Source organism: Electrona antarctica, assembly GCF_951216825.1.
Source record: "Electrona antarctica genome assembly, chromosome: 5".
Taxonomy (NCBI): domain Eukaryota; kingdom Metazoa; phylum Chordata; class Actinopteri; order Myctophiformes; family Myctophidae; genus Electrona; species Electrona antarctica.
This window is the reverse complement of record NC_136810.1, coordinates 50026741-50048140: the sequence shown is the minus strand read 5'-3', so window position 1 is coordinate 50048140 and position 21400 is coordinate 50026741. Positions and strand designations below refer to the sequence as shown.

At 46.1% G+C, this 21400-nt stretch overlaps 2 protein-coding genes across 2 annotated transcripts in view; one reads left to right on the top strand and one right to left on the bottom strand.

Moving 5' to 3' along the window:
• Positions 1–21400, top strand: part of jph3b (junctophilin 3b) — a gene marked incomplete at its 5' end in the record, with an annotated part of 58307 nt that overhangs the window by 26937 nt on the left and 9970 nt on the right. Inside the window, 4 exons of the mRNA XM_079502367.1 lie at positions 2832–3197; positions 17471–17595; positions 20057–20593; positions 21042–21171. Coding sequence (XP_079358493.1) covers positions 2832–3197; positions 17471–17595; positions 20057–20593; positions 21042–21171 — 1158 coding nt within the window. The remainder of the gene's footprint in view (positions 1–2831; positions 3198–17470; positions 17596–20056; positions 20594–21041; positions 21172–21400) is intronic.
• LOC306923210 (DNA repair protein XRCC1-like) lies at positions 9043–10836 on the bottom strand (the record flags this gene model as incomplete). Its single annotated transcript, XM_079501236.1, has 1 exon — positions 9043–10836. One exon carries the CDS (start codon positions 10834–10836, stop codon positions 9043–9045), a length of 1794 nt encoding a protein of 597 aa, XP_079357362.1.

Here is a 21400-nt window from a genome sequence, read left to right as displayed (position 1 = left end):
GTACCCCTTGGAACTCCCTCAAGTACCCCTAGGGGTCCACGGACCCAACTTTGGGAACCCATGGTCTATAGCAGTGTTTCCCAAACGTATTCATGTCAAGGACCCCCAAATTGACATTTATTTGGCAGCGGACCCCCATTTGAAACCATATGCCATTATGCCAGGGACCCCCATAAGAGAAGAGTTTCACGGCTCTAGCAGTGATGCTCAACCATTTTAATTTCAAGGGACCCCAGTGTGACATGGGACCCCCATTTAATGGCATTTCTATCCCTGGGACCCTCATTTAAATTGGAACCAAATGGACCTGTTAGGGTCCCTTTGGTTCCATTTGTACACTCTCTGATTTACAGACCCATAAGGGTCCATTTGGTTCCTAACTATCGATCATTTAGCTGGGGACCCCCTGGAACTCCCTCAAGGACCCCTGGGGATCCCCGAACCCCATTTGAGAACCAATGGTCTATATACTATAGAGTGCGGAAGACAATGGAATAAGGGACTATAGAGCGTCACAGTCTTGCCCCCTTTCGACGCCAGGCCCAGGAAATGATTCCCAATGCATTTTTCCCATAGACATTTCAAAAAGTATTTATTTAAAGACTGTTACGCCGCAGACAAAGCCAACTCGAGTTGTGACAGATCATGACAATAAACACAATATTTTGGACCAAACAAATAATTACAAAGAAGAAAAACAACAACAAAAGTGTTGTAACCTGCCGTTTTTTTCTTCTTTCTAATTATTTGTTCGACTCAAAAAATTGTGTTTGTTGTCATGATTTGTCACGACAAGAGTTGGCTTTGTACGAGGCTTAAAAGGTCTTTAAATAAATACTTTCTGAAATGTCTATGAGGAAAATGAATGGAGAATCATTTCCTGGGCCCTGGTAGGGGGCGGGACTGCGACGCTCTATAGAGCACCGAAGTCTGACGTCACTTTCAGTAGAGGGCGCCTATACACAGGTTCATGTATTTTTTTATTTGCAGAAATCTCCATAGGGCGATTTTAGGTCGCTTCATATAAGAACTGTGTTTGAAAAATAAACCGACCACCCCGGCCTTTCTGTCAGGGGAGTGGCTGTGCGTCGTTAATGATGTCCATTCATATTTGATACAGCCAGTTTCTGGAGAAAATGGAATTAATGTGGCCGTAAAAGCCTTGAAACTACATATGAAGGCAATGTCGCTGCTAATATACGTCATGCCCAGCTGTCAACACATTGCGTTCCTGAGATTCTTCGTTGACGTAAGCTCAACTGGTGGTGACTCGACTCGTACTAACCACGAAACATTAAATATCAATAAAATACAAATAAACTTAATTATCATTCAGTTTCTGTTGTGCGACGGGCAGATGCAGCCACCCTGCCTACCCGGAAATGTAGTCTCTGGGTTGTTTGAATCGTTTCTAACACTTATTTTGTTACTCTTTGAGTATATTTGTACAGTTCCACCTTCAGTCGATGCTTCATATCCATATGAGTGAAAAGGCCGGGGTGTTTATTTTTCAAACACAGTTCTTATATGAGGCGATCTAAAATCCCCCTATGGAGATTACAATGCAAATAAAAAGTACACGAACCTGGGGACTGACGCCCTCTACTGACAGTGACGTCAGGACTTCGGTGCTCTATAGCAGATGTATAGAAGAGGTATCAGATAGAGGAGGGCAGAGTGAATGCTAGATGTTGTGGGGTGACTTAGATGAATATGGCCTCATCTCTCATCTGCTGATACACTGATTGGAAGATAAGGAGCTTATAAGTAGGTAACTTGTGGCTAGCCATGCCTGCCGGCTGCCGTTTAAGTGCCGGCATTCTAATAAATAATTTGAATGGTAATTGGATTGTGATGGACAATTAATGTGCAAAGACCGTGTCACTGCGACAAGCGTCATTATGAATCCCACCGACGTTCTGGGATAGACCCGCCTTACCATGTGTCTGATTGGCTCTCGGGCAGGGTTAGTTTTACTGAGGTTATAGGGTTAGGTTTAGGTATAGTTTTACTGAGGTTAGGTTTAGGGTTAGGTTTAGGTATAGTTTTACTGAGGTTAGGTTTAGGGTTAGGTTTAGGTATAGTTTTACTGAGGTTATAGGGTTAGGTTTAGGTATAGTTTTACTGAGGTTAGGTTTAGGGTTAGGTTTAGGTATAGTTTTACTGAGGTTATAGGGTTAGGTTTAGGTATAGTTTTACTGAGGTTAGGTTTAGGGTTAGGTATAGTTTTACTGAGGTTATAGGGTTAGGTTTAGGTATAGTTTTACTGAGGTTATAGGGTTAGGTTTAGGTATAGTTTTACTGAGGTTAGATTTAGGGTTAGGTTTAGGTATAGTTTTACTGAGGTTAGGTTTAGGGTTAGGTTTAGGTATAGTTTTACTGAGGTTAGGTTTAGGGTTAGGGTAACTTTAGGCATAGTTGCAAAAACTGTCAATCAGAGCGACTACTGGCCAATCACAGCGGGTCTTTCCTAGAAATGAGGTGGGATTCATAATCACGTGGTGGGCCCGGTGTAGCTAAAATGAATATCACATATCTAAATACTGAATGAATGGAGCAACTTAAAAACTGTCTGGGGGGTGTTCACAGAAGCCTGAGTAGACGATAAAATGACCAAAAGGTTTTTTGAAAGTGAAATATCCCTTTAATATTACATTTATCTCAGAAGACATAACACATCTTTAGTGCTACAGACATGAGCATATGAGCTACATATTGTGTTTTTGTTTTTTCCTTATCTACTGTTGTTGAAATGAATCCCCTGACACTGACCGCGCCAGACCAATGAATGAATTAACATGCAAGTAACCGTAAACCTCCCCCCCTCGCAGCCTCGGAGACGCCGACGCAGACCTGGCGGCGGGCGAGGACGACGTGGACGCCACGGCGACGGAGACGTACATGGGCGAGTGGAAGAACGACAAGCGGACGGGCTACGGCGCCTCGCGCCGCTCCGACGGCCTCCAGTACGAGGGCGAGTGGCTCGCCAACAAGCGGCACGGCTACGGCTGCACGGCCTTCCCCGACGGCACCAAGGAGGAGGGCAAGTACAAGCAGAACGTCCTGGTCAGCGGCAAGAGGAAGAACCTGATCCCGCTGAGGGCCAGCAAGATCCGGGAGAAGGTTGACCGCGCCGTGGAGGGAGCGCAGAAGGCCGCCGAGATCTCCCGGCAGAAAGCCGAGATCGCGCTGTCCAGGTAACGTAACTAAACTGTGTGGTGTGTGTGTGTGCCTGCGTGCGTGCCTGCGTGCCTGCGTGCTTGCGTGCGTGCGTGCGTGTGTGTGTAGGTGTATGGGCACCCTCCTATAGACCCCTTTTCTGATAGTTAACATGTTGCTGTTTTTTTGTGTGGCCTCAGTAGGGCTGTGCTATATTCTATATATTATTATATTATAATGCCCAACTTCTGATGAATTAGGAGGTGGGCAGTGGGCACTGGGCACGATGACAAACCTGCCACAGGACGCCTTTTTTTAATTAATCCATATTTTGAAAATTCCTCTAATCTGGTGTGCAGGTGATGACATGCACATGACATGCACAATATAATTTAATTTTCTTTCTTTTCTTTATAATGGGCTTCGGTGGCAACGAGGGCCAAAACTGGTGTTCACCAGGTGGCACTGAATGAGTTTTAACTAAGACAAATATCCATACCTACTGTACAACAGACTATACTTTATTTGGCCTTAGCTGATATGATATACGTACTACAAACACCATAACCTCAGTCCAATCCTTTTGTCTTGTCACATTTAACCATAGTTATCTATTCACGTTATAACTCGTACTGCTCTCTCGTGCGCGCGTCATCGACGAGAGAAGGATATCCCTATAGTTGCTGGTGGAGAGGTGGTTGCATTGCATAATGGCTTTACATCGATGGGAGATTAAGACTAGGATTAAGGTTAGCGTTAAATTGAGGTTAAGGAGGTTATGGGACGGGTTAAAACGCTACGTGAAGGGAGCCTCCCTCTCTGGGGCCTCCCTCCGGCGATGTTAATGAGCTGTTCTGCTGAATGGAAATGAGATGAGACGGCCGTCATTCATTATGAACTCTGTTCATTGACTTCCAACTACGAGCACATACTGTAGTGTCCTCCTGGCCTTCTTCTTCACTGGTTTGAAAGTAACTAAGTACATTTACTTAAGTATGAAAATGATTAAGTTTATCAACTAATAAGATACATCATTGATTTGCTTTGACTGACTGACTGACTGACTGACTGACTGACTGACTGACTGACTGACTGACTGACTGACTGACTGACAGTCAGCTGGCTGACTGACTGAATGACTGACTGACTGACTGACTGACTGACTGACTGAACGGGCGAGTGCTGTGTGGTGATTGAGTGAAGGGGTCAGGGATACTGTTGATGCCATTATTGATGGATGATCAGCAGCAGCTGACTCTAGAACAGATCAATACAATGTCTAGGTGACTCCAGACCGAGCAAACTTGTCCAGAGACTCCATATACGTGGTCATCAACTACTGTGTGTGTGTGTGTGTGTGTGTGTGTGTGTGTGTGTGTGTGTGTGTGTGTGTGTGTGTGTGTGTGTGTGTGTGTGTGTGTGTGTGTGTGTGTGTGTGTGTGTGTGTGTGTGTGTGTGTGTGTGTGTGTGTGTGTGTGTGTGTGTGTGTGTGTGTGTGTGATTTGTTTTTGCCAACGGCTGATTCGGTCTGGCTTATTAGCCAGGCTGTGTGTGTGTGTGTGCGTGCGTGTTCCTGAGTGCAACACGTGCTGTTGTTGAGAAAAAACGTTATACCACTCTTGGTTTTTATAAATAGTTCAATGACATTGTGCAGCGCCCTAAAAGACCTTTATGGTTGAAAAATACATTTATGAAATTCATCACACGTTGTAAAGTTTGGCGTGTACTTTTTTTCAAGGTAAAGTTTTTGCTTCGTAGACAAGGATGCCTTCCTTTCTCTCCTTTAGAGGTTCAAACCAGCTCTGTGGGAAGCCGAGCTCCCAGTAGCTCCTCCGTCTTTCAGGCCCACTGCTTCTCTGAGATAAGAGCAATGATGTGAATTATACGGTTGGGATAAATATCGAATTGCACAGAAAAATCTAATTTGTTGTTGCCTGTTCCAGTATGAGCGTCCTATTTTTGTGAATCAAACAAAGTACAATCGACACCGCAGCAACATGGAACTTGGTCTCAGGCTTTTTTATATTTTTGTGTCCATATAGAAAATAGAAGAGTAGGCCTAACTACGGCCTATAGTTGCGACATGGGTTTGATTAGGCTTAATATTATTATTATATGTCATCAGTGGGTGTAGTAGGGTATTGTTTTGAAATACAACATTCGTATTTTTCTCATGTTTTTACCGAAATAATTAAGGACTTAAAAGTATACTACCGGTAGGTAGGTATGTAGTTTCCGTTGATCCAAGCCAGAAACACAATTGATTGATTAATTTATTCAAATTAAATGATGATGAAAATGCACGCAGCTCACCCATTATTTTCAACCTGAAAGCCCTGATACAGGAAAGGTTGAAAATCACAGAAGTAATTACTGAGAATTGGGACATATGCCCCATATGTTTAATAACTCACCGCTCATAGCTGAGGACTATCTGAGGTGGCAGCAACTGAACCTTCTCCAGAAGCCCTGGAACATATAATAATATGGAAGACTATCAATGATCTTAACCAAGGTTTGATCAAAAACGAAATCTGGGAAATAAAATCCGAGATAACAGTCAGGGTTTTAAAAATTCAGCTATCATTGAAGTCTCCGTCATCTTGTTTGCAGTCTATTCCAAAAACCAAGTCATCAAAAATTTCGGCAGTGAAAGCCATTGGGGAAAAAAGCCATAAAAGACAGTCAGCAGTAAATGAGTTGATGAAACAATTATGGTGTTTATATGATGTGCTAACAATAACATTTCATATCACATAGCACTGTTGTGATTTTCACCAGCAAAACATAATTAACTGAAATCGTAAAAACACAAATATTTTGAATAGATTAGTTCGATTAACTGTTGCAGCCCAATAGTGATTTTCTCCAAAGCACTTAACCCATTCTGAACGGGAACCCCTTTTGGTGTTTTAACTAAGTATTATGTTATACTTTAGCTATTGAAAAATAGCAGATCTACAAGCTCATAGCGCGCCACCGAGTGGCGCGCTACGAGCTTGTAGGTCTGCTATTTTTGAAAAATCGTGAAAATGCGGCACAAATCTTTGAATATATATTCTTTCTTTCGACGTCAGGCCTAAAGTGTAGTCTAGATACCAGAGGAAGCTATGCAACACAGGAGCAGCTGGGGGTTACGTTTCTTACTCAAGGACACTTGTGACAGGCAGCGAGGACAGGCGAGGAGAGGCCGGGGATCGAACCGGGAAGCTCTATCAGCCCCTGTCGCCAGCTGGCACAGGAGCTCACTCTAATGACTTCATTAAAACAAACGCAAAATCCAAAACTAAAGCCATTAATCGGAATATCGTGGATCTTTATGTATGATACGTTGCTGAATCCGAGAACAATGGCATGTATGGTCCTTTAAACTCTTGGTGCTACACAGGAATTCTTTCTCAGCTACTCTATATTGGCAGCTCCTGTGCAGTGTGCACTTGTTCCTACAGCTTCTATTACCTTCTCTGTTTACTTCACTGTCACTTCTCTTGTCTTTGTCACACTGGTCTGTCTGTCTGTCTGTCTGTCTGTCTGTCTGTCTGTCTGTCTGTCTGTCTGTCTGTCTGTCTGTCTGTCTGTCTACTTGCCTTGTTTTACCTGTCCATCTTGTGTATTTTCTTTCTTCTTTGTCTGCATGCTCTACTGTCCTCGTTCTCTGCAGTTTTCCATCTGCGCGTCTATCTGTGTGTGTCTGTCCGACTATCAGTCTGTCTTTGGTTCTGTCATTTTCATCGACATCAAACATTTATGTGAAGCGAGGTGAATTGAGGTGCGTAGAATTGTGTTGGTACGTTCCATGTTGATGTGGTTCGCGAGTGTGTTCATAATGCACAGAGAGGGAGAAGCCCTCAAAGAGAACAGAACAAGAAGCAGTTTACAGTAAGAGGCAACAGTGGCCTGGACTAGAGCTTAGAGTAGCGTGCTTGTGGATGGAAGGTTGCTGGTTCAATTCCCCGGGCAGGCAGGGGAAATGTGGCCATGGAAATGACTGCTCTACACATTACAGTATCTTTAGCTCTCTCTCTCTCTCTCTCTCTCTCTGTGTGTGTGTGTGTGTGTGTGTGTGTGTGTGTGTGTGTGTGTGTGTGTGTGTGTGTGTGTGTGTGTGTGTGTGTGTGTGTGTGTGTGTGTGTGTGTGTGTGTGTGTGTGTGTGTGTGTGTGTGTGTGTGTGTGTGTGTGTGTGTGTGTGTGTGTGTGTGTGTGCAGTAACATTCTTGATGCAGTGTTTCATGTCGATTCCTATTGATTTTCTCTCTGCCTCTCCATTTCTCTTTGCTCCCGTCTGCACTCTGCCAGCCTCGCAACACAGTTACAGTAACACCACTGTGTGCGTGTGCGTGTGCGCGTGTGCGCGTGCGTGCGGATGAGGAGTAATGATGATATTTCACATACATGTACCATATCCACATTTGTGCGAGCGCATACACGCACACTGTCGCACACTCTTCTCACACACTCACACACTTCCCACAGCTAGCTCTCACACTCTCTGCCTCTCATTCATGCAGCTGCAACCTTGTGATGTGAAAACTGCTTCCATGCAATCACACGCTTGTTGACTCACACAACCTGCTCACACCTTGTACGATGACAAAAAACAGATCTCCTCCCTCTCTCTCTCACACACACGCACGCACACGCACGCACGCGCACGCACGTACACACGTACACACGTAAACACACACACACACACACACACACACACACACACACACACACACACACGCTTGAACAACCGAATATGATTAATATTATATATCTTTTTTCCTACCATTGCTGTCATGGCCGTACCTTAAAGCTACCTGATTTATGGCAAAATAAATGGTTATGGCAAAACTTAAATAATAATCACTATTATGGGTCCATAAAACATTTATTCAGCTCTTTTGAATGCATTAATTGCATACACTATTCGGCGATATATTTTCTGCCTATTCGGGCCGAAACCGAATAGGCCGAAAATGCATTTTTAGCCATTTTCTGCTGAATATTTTCTGCGGAATATTCGGTGCATCACTAGCCTTTAATATGTTAAATTAAATGTATGTGTATTAATATGTATTTTTGAGGGCCGCTATGCGCTCCAATGTCTGGCGTTCACTCGTGACGCCATGTGGCAGCCAAGTCTATGGACTTTTAATGTTTGCTTTAATTTTTATCCCATGATTTTTGTAATTTTTTTCCTAATCATTAGACAATTGACACTGGTTGAAAAACATGGGTATATAGACTCTAATGTAATCCTTGGTGCTATGGACTTTTAATGTTTGTCTTAAGCAGACCCCCCCTCCCCCCCTTTCAGCATGACCCCCGGCGACGTTATGTGGCGCCCCTCACTGATTTGTTTATTTGGCTGTGGACCTTTGGCTGTGGACGCTCTTATCATCATACATCATCACACTCTGGCCCATCACTTTTGGCGTCCTCACTTTTCTGTCCTCACATTCCATGCTCAGCCAATCAAATCGTCGCTATGGGGTACACACACAAACACACAAAGCTGGGCATTGGAGGAGCTAGCGCCCCTCGAAAATATTTTTCATTTTTATGGGGCGCTAGCTCCTCCAAAGCCTCGCTTTGCGTGTTCCATGTTCCATGTTTCATGTGGCAGCCAAGTCTATGGACTTTTTAGGGAACTTTAATGACATCGTGATAAAAGGAGCCCCTCACTTCACACGAGTGTGATGATTTTTTTGGGGGGGGTGATTAAAAAACATATGTCTACCAGATCACAACACATCACATCACACATGTAGATCGGCTACTGTAGATTGACATATTTCTTTATCCACAGTACCTGAATAAACACCCATGAAAATAGTATATTGTGTGTGCGTGTGTGTGTGTGCGTGCGTGCGCGCGTGTGCTGCAGCTTGTAGTGTTCACGGGACAACAGAATAGGGCTGATAGGGCAGCATCTTTTGCTGTTCGTTGCTCTCATAAATCCACGTCGGTTTGACAAAACACAAATGGCCATTCTCCATCTGTGCCTCTTCGAAGGAGTCGTGCCACCCTTCGCTGGTCAACACAAACTGCACCTTCTCATTCATGTTGTCCTCCACCGTTCCGTCGAACGCCACGATGTACCGCAGGAGGAGGCGTCTCTCGCCGTTTGGGAACTTGCCGTAAAGGAAAATATGTTTCCCCGTCAGGAAGTCTGGTAGCTCTGGGATGGGGTGGTCCACGCCGGCCCCGTCGTCCGTGTTCTCCTCTATCGATCCCCCGCACGGATCCTCTCCTTCCACTCCGTGTTCTCCAGTCTCTGCTTTCTCGTGCCTGCGCTCGACTCTCTTCAGCTCGTCCTCTGTGTCCATGGCAGAGTCATCGTCGTCTCCAGGTTTGTCTACATCTGTGGAGCCGCTATACTCGTCCATGAAGTGGACTCCTCTCCTGGAATCCTCTCCTGGAATCCTCTCCTGCATCGCTGGATGCCACCTGGCGTGTCTCTCTTCTTCGCTCCGTTCGTCCGTCTCGCTCTCTGAGCTTGTCTCTGCTCCGTCCATCAAGTACCGTCGGCAGGAGATCTTCTGTTTCCTCTTATGGCAGTCGATCACCCATTCCTTCCACACGATGATGCCCCCGGCTGACTTCACCTGGCCATACCTGGGGGTGTTGGGGAAGGCACAGACGAGGTGCGTGGAGTTGGGGGTCCAGTCGGGACTGAACTTTGCTCCCATGGCCAGCGCCTTGTCCCTCAGATCCCCTCGGACCGGGTTCTGGAAGCCGCTGAGGACAAACACCACCCCCTTCATGATGTGGTCGAGAGCCACCTGCTCGGGCCTCTGTGGTTTGGCTTTTAAAGGCTCCGGCTTGGACAGCCAAGTCTCTTGCTTCTCGCCAGTGGCCTGCTGAGCTGTCTGGGTCTTAGCAGAGCTTGGGCTGGGGGTGCTGGTCTTTGACGTGGATGGAGTGGGTAGAGACGACAGGCCGTCTTTACTGAACTCAAACGTTCTTGGAGGCCGTGGAGATGTCCTACTGGAGGTGGAGTACATTCCCGAGGCCAGAGAGCCGCCGCCAGACTGCAGGACGTACGCAGCGTAGCTCAGCTCCTCATTCTGAGGTGAAACTCTGAGCGTAGGGCTGTCTTTGGTTACGTTGTCCCGGGTGAAGAAGAGGCTGCCAGGCTGCAGACTGGGGCCTGATGCCCAGGGAGACTCATCCTTCACCTTAAACCAGCTCAGCTTTGGGGATGATGATGATGCATCTGGTGGATCATTTTTATCCGGTGAATGAAACTTCACAAAGGCGACTCCGTATGCTATGCTCGTGTTGTAAGGCTGACTGCACACGATCTTAACGCGGCCCCACTTCTCCTGGGCCGTGCTCTTCTGCAGGTGGTAGGACCCGAAAAAACGCACGCGGTCGGCGTTGGTGCCGTCTCGACTCTCCACGGGAGACATGAAGGACGACGTGACCAAAAGGACCTCAAAGTCCTGGTCTCTGACGGCCGAGGAGTTGCCCACCAGCACCTCGATGAACGCCGAACCTTCATTTCCGATGTCTATGTCGTGCACCTGTTCCTCCTCTTCAAACTCCAGGACGACCGAGGTTTGTTTTTCCCCGGGTCTCGCCGCCTTCCATTTCCTGTAGGTGTTGGGGCTGAGCAGGTTGCCGGCGTTGTGATTCGCGTCCTCACTGCTGCAAGACACGACGTGCTTGAGCTTGATCTCTGGCATCGTGTTGTCGTTGACATTCAACTCAGTCTTGCACCAACATCGACGTTGTCTGATGTCGTGGGAAGTGCAGCGCTCCTCCCAGTACCTGGGGAAGATGTCACCAGGCCACGCCTCTTATATGCATTCCCTGAGAGATGCCACATCACACTGGCACTGATCAGTGATGACATGTGATGTCACAGTGATGTCATCAGTGATGACATCACTGATGTCATCTCGTCTCCTCTCTAGACCCATTAATCCCATTTAGACCTGAGGTCGATTCTACTTTAACCCCTTTTTGGGCGGGAACCAATTTTTGGTGTTTTAAACATTATGTTATAATTTAGCTATTGAAAAATAGCAGACCTACAAGCTCATAGCTTGTAGGTCTGCTATTTTTGAAAAAAACATGAAAATGTGGCGCAAAATTTGAATATATATTTTTTCAATACGAATGTTTTTAACTCAAATCTTTGCTCATGGGGAGGTCCCTGGAACAACATCTTTTCAGATGAGGGTCGGAGGCATATTACATATAATTTTTGGGGTCCTTGACATGAAATATTGAGCACCACTGATACAGAAACATAGGTATTTTTCAGAAATTTCGACGTCAGTCCAAAATGGGTTAATGTCTTCTAAATCCCAATGGTTTTCTGAAAAACGTATGCTTCTATATCAGTGGTGCTCAAACCGCCGACCCATATCTCTAAATATTTTGTTCCAGGGATCCCAAAGAAGCAAAGATTTGAGAAAACTGTGAAAGAATAATATATTCAAAGATTTGCACATTTTCACTATTTTTCAAAAATAGCAGATCTACAAGCTCGTATAGCACTCAGTGCCACGCTATGAGCTTGTACATCTACTATTTTCGAGGGACGCTAGCCCCTCCTATATGTTCAGCTTTGAGGGTTTGTGTAAACACAAACATTGTGTTAACATAAACATTGAATGCCATTGACAATTATGACCAGCTTTGAGTGTTAGTTTTAAACACAAACATTGAAGACGAAGGTGAGGACGCAAATTGTGATTGGCCGGAATGAGATGATGTATGATGACGTGAGATGATAAGAGCGCCCCTCACTTCACACCGGTGTGATTTTTATTCTATAGCTAAAGTATAAAATAATGGTTAAAGTGGTTAAAAGCTAAAGCAACACAGATGCGTTCCAGGTCTTAATGGGTATATATATGGAGCTTGTGTTACGTGGTACCTATACTGCAAATATGGTGTGTAACGTCTATGACGCCAGCTGGAATGATGTCAGCCTCTGCACTGTCGCCATCCCGGATCATATCTGCCTCTTCGACCCTGCTGGCCGGATTAGAGGAATATCTCAATTTAAATTAACATTAAGACTGTTTTCACCCCAGCTGCTCTCCATGCACTGTCACTCTCAACATGGAGTATCAGCATATTATAATAAGTAAATTAATACATTTACCACCAGCATTAATTAATCCCTCGATAGCGTACTGCCAAGGTTTTATCGCGCGTAACACTTACTTTGAAGATCCAAATATCCGTAATCGCATTGTTCCTGTGAAAAACTGCTGTGTGTGGTATCATGACTGGTTGTTGTTGTCTCGCTCAGCGGTGGAAAAAGCTGACCGCGAGTATCACAGCGCCTGCTACAGGCCGTTTACACGATAGCTTCATTAGCTACGATACGATCCGAATTAAAACTTGGAATAAAGAATGTAAACCCTGCTTCACGAGAGTCTTGTGTTTGGCGGGCTAGGGTACTAATTTACACCCTCAAGTTCCTCGTTTGCGGCGGGCAGACGGTTAAGTATAATAAACCATCTCTAGGTGGGGATATATAATAGCCTTCATGTGAGACTGTCTGATGTATATAAAATGTATTAAAAAGAATCACGCATGTGTGAAGGGAGGGGCGCTCTTATCATCGTACATCATCCATTCATTGTCGATGTGCTCGTCTACAATCTGCATATAACGTAAATTCTTCATTCATTGACAATGGCATTTAATGTTTGTGTTAGGACAATAATCTACACTATAGCTGAATATAGGAGGGGCGAAAAAGCACTCTTATATCATCATACATCATCAATTTACATCGCATTCCATGCTCAGCCGATGAAATCATCACAAAAGTCATTCCGGCCAATCACTTTCTGCCCTCACTTTTATCTGACAATATGTACTTTGCTCAGCTAATCAAATCATCATCACTATGGGGTGATCAGCCAATCACAAGTGTTGTATACGTGTTGTATAGCGTGTGAAAACGTGTATGTCACCAAGAGGGGGGCTACGTCTGAAAAGCTAGGGACGGCCCTCTCACTCAGCCCATATCACTCAGAATAGAGTGACGGTGGTATGTTTTTGTAAATATTGAGCTCGTTCTTGGCGACAACATAGTGAACCAACACCAGGATGGATAGAAAGAACGTCGGGCCCAAATACCTTACAAGGACAAGGAAAATGTTGTGAACAAACACGGCTGTGCTTAGATACTTTGTTGAGCGTTATGTCTCTGCGCCCGTGCGCCGTACAGCCGAGATTCAAGCCATTCTACTTCTTTTTGTAAACTCGTCAATCTGGGTTCCTTGGTGCTGTCTCCATGGAAAGCTGAAAATCTAATTCCGTTTTCTGGCTCATTTCCTCGACGTGACCTGCTGTGGCACTTATTTACTGAGCAAGTCTGCACCATTGTGAGGTCAGTTTAAAAAAAGAACATATACAAGCACACCTGATAGTCGCTCAATGTAAACAAACCAGACAAGCCAACAAGTATAACACAGTTATACAGTCTTTGTATTGAGTCTGTGCTAGAAATGTACTGTAATTCTGCAAACTGTTAATAAATATTTCAATCAATCAATAGCTTTATTATCTCGAACATTGCGGGACCCAGGAGCTCACGTCGTTATGGTGGCATCCTCAGCACTGAGAGAGTAGCATCCATTCGGCCGTCCTGGATGGTTGTATAAATGCAGAAGCAGGGCTTCTCAACAACAGGAGCACTGTTGCACGTACACATTCTGCCCCACTTGCTGCTGCCCAGATCCAGGTCTATATAAAGAGAGCATCTGCAGCAGCAAATATCTTGTGACTGAGCGAGTTTCACCTCTTCAAGGTTTCTCCTCTCCCGGGTGTTCCACAAGGAAATACCCTGTTGTATATCCTGTTCTGGGACAGAGGAAGACATCAGGGAAAGACAGACCCCACGAGAGGAGAGAGGCTGTCCTCTCCTCCTGCTATGCTGTATCTGGGTTAGACTGTGTGTGTGTGTGTGTGTGTGTGTGTGTGTGTGTGTGTGTGTGTGTGTGTGTGTGTGTGTGTGTGTGTGTGTGTGTGTGTGTGTGTGTGTGTGTGTGTGTGTGTGTGTTTTCGGACTTTTATATGGACTTTACTAGAGGCACACACACTCCCTAGGTGCCAATGATGAACCTCTGCCCCAAACTTTCCAGAACGGCCTGTTATAGCGCCACCAGGAGGCCGACTTTTGAAAAACACATTGTTTTATATTACTCCTCCAGATTTTGTCCAAAAATCCCGCAAATCGTTACACAGTATCTCTATAGTCATGTGTTCAAGACAGATCTGTCCGATATATCATATTCCATCCTGATTGGCTACAGTATAACATTGGCTTTCAAAATTTGCAGGATTGGCCCGTTTTGAACGAAAAGCCTCAAATCATGAACGCAGCGTGCAATTTAAGTGAAATCTTTCACAGACGTTCCTACTAGGCTGAGGAATATATCCCACCCTTTTCACATGGGCCTGTTATAACGCCACCAACAGGTGGAACAAAATGCCTCAAATCATCCAATTGCCATCCAAGGCGTAAGAAGAAATGGCACCCTTTTTACATTGGCCTATTATAGCGCCACCAGGAGGCCACAACCTGACCTGCCCTGGTGGAGACCTGTGCCCCGAGGGGCACTTTCTCTAGTTCATTTTTGTATTGCTGGTGAATGTAGATAACAGCTGACACTCTTAAAGAGACAGAGACAGGCAGACTGGCTGCTCTGTAAGTACAATCCTAACCCTAACCCAGTCACATTATTATTGCATCATCAATATCGGTGAAATGGCCGATTCCGATATGCTACCGATTATATTGTGCATCATTACTTGCGCAAGCAGAGCACGCATGTACTGCGATCGACTTGGTATGTATGTCGGTGTATTCCACCGGCCAATGAGGGACCACTATTCTTGATGACGTAACTAAAGTACTGTATGTTTCAAAATTGGTATAAGGTGTGTGTGTGTGTGTGTGTGTGTGTGTGTGTGTGTGTGTGTGTGTGTGTGTGTGTGTGTGCGTGTGCGTGTGCGTGCGTGCGTGCGTGCCCTGAATGCGACCCCAATCAGCATCAGCTGCAGGGGTCAATGGGTCGTACTACCAACATACAGAGAGACAGACAGACATACACTCGGTCACTCATGGGAGTGGTTGGCACCGCTCAAAGAAGAGGCTTCCTACTTTAAACGAAGGACAAAGTGTCCTGCTCCCCAGAAATAACTTAAGAGTCCTGGAGCGTCTGATTCTTGAGCCCCTGCCCTCCCTCCAAAACATTACATGTTATATTATGGCATTCCTATATGGTCACCATATACTGGCTGTGTGTGCGTGTTTGTGCGTGCATGCATTAATTGTCTCATTCTGGGTTGCATGTCTATTTTAATGAGATTCGTCAGGCGTAACGGGATAACGGTGTCAGGGGCCAATCCCAGGCGTTGGAGCGCACAGCTGCGTGCATTGTTGTGTATATTATATTTGATTGGCACGGCCCCCTGTTTACTAAATAAAACGAACTAGTTATCTATTTGTATTTAGTGTTACAACGTTGTTGGTTTTCAGTTACCTAAAAGAGAAATGCTACCTTTAAATGTCCCAAGGTTAAAATCGCGAAGGTGTTTGTGAAACAGGCCCGCTGTGATGTCAGCGTGCCCTGCTTATTTCCTGCTGTTAATATTAGCATGCTTCTGCAGAGCGTGGAGATAATAGTTCTCCTGTGCACCGTCACTTAATCCATTTTGGGCGGGAAACCCTTTTGGTGTTAGCATTATGTTATGCTTTAGCTATTGAAAAATAGCAGATCTACAAGCTCGTAGCACGCCACCGAGTGGCGCGCTACGAGCTTGTAGGTCTGCTATTTTTGAAAAATCGTGAAAATATTTATTTCAGAAAACTGGAGGATTTAGATGATTTTTTTTTAATTTTGAGGTCAGACCTTAATGGGTTAATACCAGCGGTGAAACAATTACTCAAATGTTTTACTTACGTAAAAGTAAAAATACTGCAAATGTAGAAATACTCTGTTGCAAGTGAAAGTATTCTGTAATCCAAAATGTAGAAAAAGTACAAAAGAGTAAACGTACAAAAGTATTGGCATCCATTCCAAATGTAGTTAAAGTACCAAACGTAAAAGTAGTCATTATACAGAATGTCCCATTTTAAGTTTTCAAATGTATAACAATCTTTTGGAAAATAGCAGATCTACATGCATGTACAGTAGGTCCTGGTCGGCTATTTTCAAATGGCCGATGTCTATGTAGGGCTGAAGTGGGTAATGTATGTTTTGTAATAATAATTTAAATCTACAAAGTAATTCAAATAATTGTAGTGGAGTAAAAGTACAATATTTGGCTCTGAAATGTAGTGTAGTATATAAGTAAAAGTATTGGATATTGGAAATTCTCCAGTAAAGTAAAAGTACCTCACAATTGTGTACTGTACTCAAGTAAAGGGTAGTTGAGGCCCACATCTCACTATGAGAGCACAGTGTTACGTACTGTACTGTAGCTGCTGGTCCTGGTCATATCTTTGCTGTTGTGTTGTAGTGTACTGTACTGTAGCTGCTGGTCCTGGTCATATCTTTGCTGTTGTGTTGTAGTGTACTGTACTGTAGCTGCTGGTCCTGGTCATATCTTTGCTGTTGTGTTGTAGTGTACTGTACTGTAGCTGCTGGTCCTGGTCATATCTTTGCTGTTGTGTTGTAGTGTACTGTACTGTAGCTGCTGGTCCTGGTCATATCTTTTTGCTGTTGTGTTGTAGTGTACTGTACTGTAGCTGCTGGTCCTGGTCATATCTTTTTGCTGTTGTGTTGTACTGTATACTGTAAGGACATATCCCCCAGATTGAACAGGATGTTTGGCACATAATGAGAGAATAACTCTTCACGGTCATTAGCTGCTGACATGGATCCGTGACTGGACAATATTCCAATCTATTAAACCATTTTGGGCGGGAACCCATTTTGGTGTTAGCATTATGTTATGCTTTAGCTATTGAAAAATAGCAGATCTACAAGCTCGTAGCGCGCCACCGAGTGGCGCGCTACGAGCTTGTAGGTCTGCTATTTTTGAAAAATCTGAATATATTCTTTCAGAGTGAACGTTTTTAACTCAAATCTTTGCTTCTGGAGGGTGCCTGGAACAACATATTTTCAGATGGGGGTTCGGTGGCCAATTACATATAATTTTTGTGGTCCTTGACATGAAATATTGAGCACCGCTGACATAGAAACATGTTTTAGAAGACATTTGTAGAATCGAAACTTAGGTCAAAATGGGTTAAAGAGTACAATTGAACACGATAGCTTATTAGTGCTAAATAGTTCCAGACACTTTATCGTGCGTGTTCTGCTGTGTTGTCTCTCTCAGGACGGCTCATGCTCAGGGCAAGGCGGAGGCAGCGATGGGAGCGGCCCAGAAAGCCCAGGAGGAGAGTCGGATGGCCAGAGTCACCGCCAAGCAGTTCTCCCCCTCCTTCCAGCACCAGGGAAACGGTATGCGCACGCACGCACGCACGCACGCACGCACGCACGCACGCACGCACGCACGCACGCACGCACGGACCATCACCACCGTACATCTAACGGTGACCAACTTTGATTTCCAAGCCTAAACGTAAACATGGTTGTAATTCTACTGCTGAACCTAAATCCAACACTATTACTAATCCTAACGTAAAAACCTAAATGTAGACTAACTACTATATGCCTAAAAATAAAGCTAAACCTCTGTCCTTGAAAAGTGAGGACCGAGTGAGGAACAAGTGTCCTCGTCTGCCATTATCTTATTTCAATATAATCGGTGTTCTTCAGTTACTGGAGTGTGTGTATGTGTGTGACCGCACGCACGCCACACGCACACACACACACACACACACACACACACACACACACACACACACACGCACGTGTTTGTGTGAATGCATGTGTGTGTGTGTGCGCGCGCACACACACACACACACACACACACACACACACACACACACACACACACACACACACACACACACACACACACACACACACACACACACACACACACACACACACACACATGCATTCACACAAACGTGTGCGTGTGCGTGTGCGTGTGCCTGTGCGTGTGCCTGTGCGTGTGCGCGTTGATGGTAAAGGTCAGTGTCAACCACCCTCCAGTTTGTAACTACTATCAAAGATGTGATTATAATCTATTTCTAATGGATGAAGCCTTGGCCTGGAAGAGAGGTCATCAGGTGGTCTCCAACCTTCTTTAGAGAGTTTCAACCCTCAACCACTACACTCTCCAGTTGGCATGCAGTGTGCAGTCATTGGCCAAATCACTGAGCCTTTCATCCAGGCTTCCAGCCACAGACGAATCCACGGAGAGGCGCCCCGGGCACAGCCATCACCGAGGGGCGCCCCAGGCACAGCCATCACTGAGGTGCAACTGGCACCCGCTACAGCATCAGCCACAGACAGCCAACAGGGCACCGCATCCCATCGAGTAGTGCCTTGCCTGCCAGGTGCAGCCAACCAGCGCCGACCACACCCCATCACAGAGCAAAAGACCAGGTCATTTCGGATATTCTTCTGTGGAGACTACCCTGCCCATCAAGAGGAACAAGACCACTCACATTTCCAGATGTTCTGAGTAGGGACACAGGACTGAGTGTGAATGAACTTGGTGTGGCAATGAGCAACAGAGACCAGTGGAAGCAGCTTGTGTCGCAGATCTCGAGGGCACTCGAAGGATGATGATGACACCCCATCAACCGCCCGCGCCCAGGGCACCCCCCGCAGACCCGCCCATTGTTCTTTCTCTTATGCCAGAGCCAACAGGAGGCTCTCTCTGCCTTGTGTGTTCTTGGGGGATTGCAGGCACTGAGAGGTCTCTAGGACTAAGATTTACTTCCTACCTATAGGGTCCTCCTATACGTCTCACCAGACTGTTCGTCTGTGTGGTGTGCATGTGTCCGTCCTTGTCCACACTTGGCCTTAGTCAAGGGAGCCTTCTCTGGCGCCCGCTGGTCTAGTGGTCCAGGCGCATGCCACATATAGGCTCTGGCCTGACAGCGTGTCGCGTGTTCGAGTCCCGTTCATGACGACCTTTGCTGAATGTCTCTCCCTGTCTCTTCCTCCCTCTTTCCTGTCCGTCTTCACTGTAAAAGCGAAAAACTAATCTTAAAAGAAAAGGGAGGCTTCTCTGAGTCTGTGTCACTGTCGTTGAATCTGTCCTATCGATTCTCTCTTCCTCCCCTCCACTTCGGAGACTCTGGGGATATTGCTCATTTGTGCGTTGTGTAGCTTGCTTGGTGCCCTCTTGCGAGTGCTGCAACAGGGGTTACTGGCCCCTGTTAACCCCGCCAGTCTTTCCTGGAGGTCAGCTGTCTCTCCAGCGTCACCGACCTTCCTCGGTTGCCGTCCAGACTTTCCTGGAAGTCACTGGTTGCCCAGGGAGTTCAGTTTGTAACTACATCAAAGATGCCACTATAATCCATTTCTAATGGATGAAGCCTTGGCCTGGAAGAGAGGTCAATCAGGTGGTCTCCAACCTTCTTAGAGTGTTACAACCCTCAACCACTATAGTACACTCTCCAGTTGGCGGGTCGAGCACTCATTGGCCAAATCACTGCCCCTCTTGGTGCCCTCTCATCCAGGCTTCCAGCTACAGACGAATCCCGGGCGTAGCCGCATCACCGAGGTTCATTTCAGGCACACACACACACACACACACACACACACACACACACACACACACACGTGCGTGTGTGTGTGTGTGTGTGCGTGGTCACACACATACACACACTCCAGTAACTGAAGAACACCGATTATGTTGTAATAAGATAATGGCAGACGAGGGAACACTTGTTCCTCACTCAGTCCTCACTTTTCAAGGACACTACTACTCCCCATCTCACATTATCTCTATATCAATCTCTATCTTACCCTCCATCTCCCCTCCCCCCCTCCCCTCCAGGTGTGGACCTGCAGCGTCCGAAGCGTCAGGTGTCCAGCGAGGTGGAGTGCGAGGGAGGGGGCCTGTCCAGCAGCATGGGCAGCACGGCCGACAGCCCCGACGACCTCTACGCCCTGCAGAGCGGCGGCGAGGGGGGCGGGGGAGGCGGCGGGGGAGGGGGAGGGGGCTCGGACGAGCCCACCTCCAACGACACCACGGCCAACGCCACGCCCGACCACCACGACGGCGACGACCTCAGCCCCGCCCCCTCCTCCTCCTCGCCGCACACGCCCACACGGCCCCCCCCGCGCTCCTCCAACCACTCCTCCTCCTCCTCCTCCGCCCCCCAGCGCACCAAGAGCGCGCGCTTCCACCGCCAGGCGGCCGTGGACCACGCGGGGGGAGGAGGGGGCGGTCAGACGGAGATCCAGGTGCTGGTGGAGGGAGGAGGAGGAGGAGGGAGAGGGGGTGGAGGTGGGGGCGACGTGGGAGGAGGAGGAGGAGGGAAGGCGGAGGAGAATCTGCGCGGCAACAGCTGGAGCGAGGACCAGCAGAGTGGTAGGTCCTGCATGTAACAATTATTACGTCATTAACCCATTTTGACCTGAGATCAGATTCTAAAAATGTCTTCTACATCCTGACAGTTTTGTCAGGATGTCAGTCGTTCGATTTTTCAAAAATAGCAGACCTACAAGCTCATAACCCCTTTTGGTGTTAGCATCATGTTATGCTTTAGCTATTGAAAAATAGCAGATCTACAAGCTCACGAGCTTGTATGTAGAAGACATTTTTTGAATCTGATCTTAGGTCAAAATTGGTTAAGCTCCATGCGTAGCTGCGTACGGTTCTGTCCCCAGTGTAGCCCCGGCCGCAAAAGGCAAAACAGAATTACACATTGTGAAGCGTTCCAATGTTCAACGCAAGAAACACAATTATTAAATTGTTAATCGCAATTATTTGTGTGGGCAAAATGAACGGTCAACTTAAAATGTGTAAATGGTGACAGCCCTGCAGAGCGGAGAGACGTCGACGTCCAGAGGAGGGGACGGGGACGGGGGCCGGACCAACGGACACCACAGGCACAGCTCCTCCAATCACAAGTCCAGAGAACACGGCTCGTCCAATCACAGACCAAGGTTATTATAGTTTGGGATTTTTCATTTTTGTTTAGTTTTAGTTTGTTTTGAATAAACAAATGTATCTAATTCAGTTCGTTTTCATTCGTTTTTAGAGTGGATTTGCTCTTTTTTATTCATTTTTTTTTTTCGTGAAATGCTATTAGTGTTAGTTTTAGTTTTTTTATACTTTGGTTATTTGTCAGGTGCAGGATTGAAAACTATTGTGTCATAAAAACGTAACAAAAGA